At 40.0% G+C, this 7,589-nt stretch overlaps 1 protein-coding gene and 1 long non-coding RNA gene across 3 annotated transcripts in view; both read right to left on the bottom strand.

Annotated features, from left to right (window-relative positions):
- Positions 1–800: 800 nt before the first annotated feature.
- On the bottom strand, positions 801–1,625 carry LOC133630632 (uncharacterized). The gene is made up of 3 exons (XR_009821304.1): positions 1,468–1,625; positions 1,156–1,311; positions 801–999 (listed from the first exon to the last, which is right to left on the bottom strand). It is a non-coding gene; the product is annotated as an uncharacterized LOC133630632 (long non-coding RNA).
- Positions 1,626–1,861: 236 nt separating this feature from the next.
- LOC133630631 (SUN domain-containing ossification factor-like) overlaps positions 1,862–7,589 on the bottom strand; it is an 85,275-nt gene continuing 79,547 nt past the window's right edge. The window contains exons 4-6 of one of the 2 annotated variants that reach the window (XM_062022231.1): positions 6,640–6,789; positions 6,493–6,578; positions 1,862–2,398 (exon numbers count right to left, since the gene is read on the bottom strand). In XM_062022231.1, coding sequence (XP_061878215.1) covers positions 1,952–2,398; positions 6,493–6,561 — 516 coding nt within the window. In that variant the 5' untranslated portion in view covers positions 6,562–6,578; positions 6,640–6,789 and the 3' untranslated portion in view covers positions 1,862–1,951. The remainder of the gene's footprint in view (positions 2,399–6,492; positions 6,579–6,639; positions 6,790–7,589) is intronic. The other variant, XR_009821303.1, reaches the window with a different exon arrangement.

The raw sequence follows: 7,589 nt of genomic DNA, 5'->3' as shown, positions 1-7,589 counted from the left end.
TACCAATATTACACAGACACCATTAAACTACTGCGGTAGTTTAAACTACTGTAATTAAACTACCACAAATTAACTACCACTGTAGTTTAGTTACGGTAGTTTAAACTACAGCAGTAGTTTAAACTGCCGTAATTGAACTACCACGGTAGTTTAATTACGGTAGCTTAAACTACCAATACTACATAGGCTCAGTTAAACTATCGCAGTAGTTTAAACTGTCGTAATTAAACTACCGTGGTAGTTTAAACTACCGTAATTGAACTACCACTGTAGTTTAAGCTGCTGTAATTAAACTACTGCAGTAGTTTAAACTACTGATAAACTACCAATATTACACAGACACCATTAAACTACTGCGGTAGTTTAAACTACTGTAATTAAACTACCGCAAATTAACTACCACTGTAGTTTAGTTACGGTAGTTTAAACTACAGCAGTAGTTTAAACTGCCGTAATTAAACTACCATGGTAGTTTAATTATGGTAGTTCAAACTACCAAGGCTACATAGACTCAATTAAACTACCACGGTAGTTTAAACTGCCGTAATTGAACTACCGCGGTAGTTTAAGCTGCCGTAATTAAACTACTGCCGTAGTTTAAACTACCGATAAACTACAGATATTACACAGACACCATTAAACTACTGCAATAGTTTCAACTGCTGTAATTAAACTACCGCGGTAGTTTAAACTGCTGTAATTAAACTACCACTGTAGTTTTAGCTACCATAAACTGCCAATTTTACACATTACCATTAAAGTACTGTGATCAAACTACAGTGGTAGTTTAAACTGCCGTAATTAAACTACAGCGTGGCAGACTTTTAGAGAGAAGAGTCGTACCTACAGACTCTTTATGTCAGACGAGTCCTGAGCGGGGAATATTCAGGCCAAAGGTCCTAGGACTGGGTTCTGACTTCCTCCTGTTCATCATGTCCTGCATGGCCGAGATGGAGAAGGATTTGGTCTTGTTCCCGCGCGGGGCCTGAAGAGTCGTACCTACAGACCATGGACACTCTTCATGTCAGACTTTTAGAGAGAAGACTAGCATCTACAGACCATGGACACTCTTCATGTCAGACTTTTAGAGAGAAGACTAGCATGTACAGACCATGGACACTCTTCATGTCAGACTTTTAGAGAGAAGACTAGTACCTGCAGACTTTTCATGTCAGACGGGTCCTGAGCGGGGAATATTCAGGCCAAAGGTCCCAGGACTGGGTTCTGACTTCCTCCTGTTCATCATGTCCTGCGTGGCCGAGATGGAGAAGGTTTTGGTCTTGTTCCCGCGCGGGGCCTGAAGAGTCGTACCTACAGACCATGGACACTTTTCATGTCAGACTTTTAGAGAGAAGACTAGTATCTACAGACCAGGGACACTCTTCATGTCAGACTTTTAAAGAGAAGACTAGTATCTACAGACCATGGACACTCTTCATGTCAGACTTTCAGAGAGAAGACTAGTACCTGCAGACTTTTCATGTCAGACGGGTCCTGAGTGGGGAATATTCAGGCCAAAGGTCCCAGGACTGGGTTCTGACTTCCTCCTGTTCATCATGTCCTGCGTGGCCGAGATGGAGAAGGTTTTGGTCTTGTTCCCGCGCGGGGCCTGAAGAGTCGTACCTACAGACCATGGACACTTTTCATGTCAGACTTTTAGAGAGAAGACTAGTATCTACAGACCATGGACACTCTTCATGTCAGACTTTTAGAGAGAAGACTAGTATCTACAGACCATGGACACTCTTCATGTCAGACTTTTAGAGAGAGGACTAGTATCTACAGACCATGGACACTCTTCATGTCAGACTTTTAGAGAGAAGACTAGTATCTACAGACCATGGACACTCTTCATGTCAGACTTTTAGAGAGAAGACTAGTATCTACAGACCATGGACACTCTTCATGTCAGACTTTTAGAGAGAAGACTAGTACCTGCAGACTCTTCATGTCAGACGGGTCCTGAGCGGGGAATATTCAGGCCAAAGGTCCCAGGACAGGGTTCTGACTTCCTCCTGTTCATCATGTCCTGCGTGGCCGAGATGGAGAAGGTTTTGGTCTTGTTCCCGCGCGGGGCCTGAAGGAAGTCCACTACCGCGCAGGTGGGTTTGGGACACCTGCGTCTTAACGCCCGTCTCTCTGCCCGGGTCTTGAGCGGGTTCAGCCTGTGGCAGATGCGGGAACAAGCTGTGGTGATTCCACAGAAGGACGGATCGTCTGAATGGGACGACGTCCTCGAGCTGGCTTCGGACGGACAGTCTCTGGAGGACGGTCTCTTGGTCACGGTGGTGGCGGGCACACCGTTACATAAAGCAGCTCCGTAGCACGGGGGAGGAGCAGCCAGACAGGAAGTCAGAGTCTCCACTTCCTCAATGGATTTCATCTTACGCCGCCTCCTCTGCAAGTTAGCCCACAAGATGATTACATTGTGCTTCACAAATATACTAACCTTCGACACACACTTTTTTACAACATACTTTAGTAGGTCAAGTGGAACTACAAACTACAAAAGCAGTGAGGTTGTCACGTTGTGTAAATGGTAAATAAAAAGAGAATACAACAAATCCTTTTCAACTTATATTCAATTGAATAGACTGCAAAGACAAGATATTTCATGTTCACACTGAGAAACTTTTGTTATTTTTTGCAAATATTAGCTCATTTGGAATTTGACGGCTGCAACATGTTTCAAAAAAGCTGGCACAAGTGGCAAAAAAGAGTGAGAAAGTTGAGGAATGCTCATCAAACACTTATTTGGAACATCCCACAGGTGAACAGTCTGATTGGGAACAGGTGGGTGCCATGATTGGGTATAAAAGTAGCTTCCATGAAATGCTCAGTCATTCACAAACAAGGATGGGGCGAAGGTCACCACTTTGTCAACAAATGCGTGAGCGAATTGTTGAAGAACAACATTTCTCAACCAGCTGTTGCAAGGAATTTAGGGATTTCACCATCAACGGTCCGTAATATCATCAAAAGGTTCAGAGAATCTGGAGAAATCACTGCACGTAAGCCATGATATTACGGACCATGGATCCCTCAGACATCAAAAAGCCACATCAGTGTGTAAAGGATATCACCACATGGGCTCAGGAACACTTCAGAAAACCACTGTCAGTAACTACAGTTGGTCGCTACATCTGTAAGTGCAAGTTAAAACTCTACTATGCAAAGCGAAAGCCATTTATCAACAACACCCAGAAACGCTTCGCTGGGCCCGAGCTCATCTAAGATGGACTGATGCAAAGTGGAAAAGTGTTCTGTGGTCTGACCAGTCCACATTTCAAATTGTTTTTGGAAACTGTGGACCAAAGAGGAAAAGAACCATCCGGACTGTTCTAGGGTCAAAGTGTAAAAGCCAGCATCTGTGATGGTATGGGGGTGTATTAGTGCCCAAGACATGGGTAACTTACACATCTGTGAAGGCACCATTAATGCTGGAATGTACATACAGGTTTTGGAGCAACATATGTTGTTATTATGGACGCCCCTGCTTATTTTAGCAAGACAATGCCAAGCCAGGTGTTACAACAGTGTGGCTTCATAGTAAAAGAGTGCGGGTACTAGACTGGCCTGCCTGTAGTCCAGGCATTGAAAATGTGTGAAGGCTAAAATATGAGAAGGGAGACTGTTGAACAACTTGAACTGTACATCAAGCAAGAATAGGAAAGAATTCACTTCAAAAATGTGTCTCCTCAGTGCCCAAACATTTACTGAGTGTTGTTAAAAGGAAAGGCCATGTAACACAGTGGTAAAAATGCCTTTTTTTGCAATGTGTTGCTGCCATTCAATTCTAAGTTAATGATTATTTACCAAAAAAATGAAGTTTCTCAGTGTGAACATGAAATATCTTGTCTTTGCAGTCTATTCCATTGAATATAAGTTGAAAAGGATTTGCAAATCATTGTATTCTCTTTTTATTTACCATTTACACAACGTGCCAACTTCACTGCTTTTGTACTTTGTACATGAGTGGGAATGCTCCGATGCTGAAGTTGAAGTGAAATGCTGACAGAATGTATAATAAATGTAAGAATAGTTTGAATGTTAAAAAGTTTGAATTTCCAGGAAAACAGGAATTTGGTTTGGAACTTGGGAAAGTGTCAGGTGGAATGTGTTGATTTTGGAATTTTTTTGAACAGGTTGAAAAATGTGGGAATTGTGCAACTTGGAAAAATGTCCCATTCATTTCAAAGGGAACTTCCTGGAAATTTGGGGAAAAGCGGGATTTTTTGGGGGAAAATGATTAAGAGCATGAATGTCCTGAATGAGGTGAATTGGTTGGTGTTGGAATTGTTTAAGTCGCTCAAGAAACGTTGAAGTTTTTTAATTGAAAAATGGTAATCCAGGATTTCGGAAAACCGGAAATTTTTCAAGTTCTTAAACCAACTTGGTTTTTTGTCCTGACTAAGAGGAATGTTGTGACGGTGGAACGCTTGAAGTGGGTTGAAAAATGTGAAAGGAGTCATCGCACTAAAAAAGGTTGGAAATAAGGTTAGAAAAAAACAGGAATTCCTGGAAATGTGTTGAACTTGGAAAACTGGTTGTTTGAATGTCCAGGATGAGTGGAATATATATACATATGTATACACACACATGTATATATACACATGTCTACACATGTATGTATACATATATATACACATGTATGTATACATATGTCTACACATGTATATATACATATGTATACACATGTATATGTATATATACATGTATATATACATGTATATATACATATATATACACATGTATATATACATATATACACAGGTATATATACATATATATACACACGTATATATACATATACATACACATGTATATATATACACATGTATATATAAACACTACCGTTCAAAAGTTTGGGGTCACCCAAACAATTTTGTGGAATAGCCTTCATTTCTAAGAACAAGAATAGACTGTCGAGTTTCAGATGAAAGTTCTCTTTTTCTGGCCATTTTGAGCGTTTAATTGACCCCACAAATGTGATGCTCCAGAAACTCAATCTGCTCAAAGGAAGGTCAGTTTTGTAGCTTCTGTAACGAGCTAAACTGTTTTTAGATGTGTGAACATGATTGCACAAGGGTTTTCTAATCATCAATTAGCCTTCTGAGCCAATGAGCAAACACATTGTACCATTAGAACACTGGAGTGATAGTTGCTGGAAATGGGCCTCTATACACCTATGTAGATATTGCACCAAAAACCAGACATTTGCAGCTAGAATAGTCATTTACCACATTAGCAATGTATAGAGTGTATTTCTTTAAAGTTAAGACTAGTTTAAAGTTATCTTCATTGAAAAGTACAGTGCTTTTCCTTCAAAAATAAGGACATTTCAATGTGACCCCAAACTTTTGAACGGTAGTGTACATATATATATACACATGTATATATACACATATATATACATACACATGTATACATACATATATATATACACACACATGTATATATACATATATATACACACACATGTATATATACATATATATACACACACATGTATATATACATATATATACACACACATGTATATATACATATATATACACACACATGTATATATACACACATGTATATATACATATATATACACATGTATATATACACACATGTATATATAGATATATATACACACCTAAATATATACACATGTATATATACACACATGTATATATAGATATATATACACATGTATATATACATATATATATACACATGTAAATATACATATATATACACATGTATATATACATATATATACACATGTATATATACATATATACACACATGTATACATACATATATACACATGTATATATACATATATATACACACATGTATATATACATATATATATATACACATGTATATATACATATATATATATACACATGTATATATACATATATATACACATGTATACAGGTAAAAGCCAGTAAATTAGAATATTTTGAAAAACTTGATTTATTTCAGTAATTGCATTCAAAAGGTGTAACTTGTACATTATATTTATTCATTGCACACAGACTGATGCATTCAAATGTTTATTTCATTTAATTTTAAAAACAGGAATTCCTGGAAATGTGTTGAACTTGGAAAACTGGTTGTTTGAATGTCCAGGATGAGTGGAATGTGTTGAAGGTGGACTGGTTTGAAGCGGTTGAAAAATGTGTTAAAAAATGGCCAATTCATTTTGAATGGGGAAAATGTCCCTTAAAAACTGGGAATTCTGGGAAATCTGAATGTAAATCTATTCACTGACACTTCTCCTTCTTCTTGTTCTATCTGCTTGTGGAAAAGAGGAAGGCACCCCCTGGGGAGGAGGAGTCTGTCTCTCAGTACCTGGATTATGATTTCCCTATCAATGAATAAATAAATATTACCAAAAAAAACCTAAATATGTGCTTGATGTTCTATCTGCTTGCAAGACAAAGAACAGGGTCATTGTCCTGACATGGCATGCAAAGAAGAAACATTTGGTACCTTCGGTGGTGTCGGACTGTGTGGAGTCGATGAGTGGATAGGAGGCGCTCCTCTTGAGGGCGGAGTCATGACAGGAAGTGAAGAGCCTAATGAGAGGTGAAAGAGGTGGAGTCAGACTGAAGACAAGATGATGATATTAGTGTGTACCTGTCAGGACAACAGTAGGTGTAGCTGGTTGCCGTGGGCAACTGGTCCTGCAGGAGGAGTGACGGAGATGCAGCGCTTGGCACACAGCAGCAAGGTGACGCACACAGCCAGCAGCAGACACTCTAAAAGGTACTTCTCCCTGTCACACACCTGTGTGGGCACACACCTGCATCAGCATTCATCCTTACATCCTCCCTGTCACACACCTGCATCAACATTCATCCTTACATCCTCCCTGTCACACACCTGCATCAACATTCATCCTTACATCCTCCCTGTCACACACCTGCATCAACATTCATCCTTACATCCTCCCTGTCACACACCTGCATCAACATTCATCCTTACATCCTCCCTGTCACACACCTGCATCAACATTCATCCTTACATCCTCCCTGTCACACACCTGCATCAACATTCATCCTTACATCCTCCCTGTCACACACCTGCATCAACATTCATCCTTACATCCTCCCTGTCACACACCTGCATCAACATTCATCCTTACATCCTCCCTGTCACACACCTGCATCAACATTCATCCTTACATCCTCCCTGTCACACACCTGCATCAACATTCATCCTTACATCCTCCCTGTCACACACCTGCATCAACATTCATCCTTACATCCTCCCTGTCACACACCTGCATCAACATTCATCCTTACATCCTCCCTGTCACACACCTGCATCAACATTCATCCTTACATCCTCCCTGTCACACACCTGCATCAACATTCATCCTTACATCCTCCCTGTCACACACCTGCATCAACATTCATCCTTACATCCTCCCTGTCACACACCTGCATCAACATTCATCCTTACATCCTCCCTGTCACACACCTGCATCAACATTCATCCTTACATCCTCCCTGTCACACACCTGCATCAACATTCATCCTTACATCCTCCCTGTCACACACCTGCATCAACATTCATCCTTACAT

Source organism: Entelurus aequoreus, linkage group LG16 (assembly GCF_033978785.1).
Source record: "Entelurus aequoreus isolate RoL-2023_Sb linkage group LG16, RoL_Eaeq_v1.1, whole genome shotgun sequence".
Classification (NCBI taxonomy): domain Eukaryota; kingdom Metazoa; phylum Chordata; class Actinopteri; order Syngnathiformes; family Syngnathidae; genus Entelurus; species Entelurus aequoreus.
Note: the sequence above shows the minus strand (reverse complement) of the source record. Positions and strands in the feature narration are given on the sequence as shown.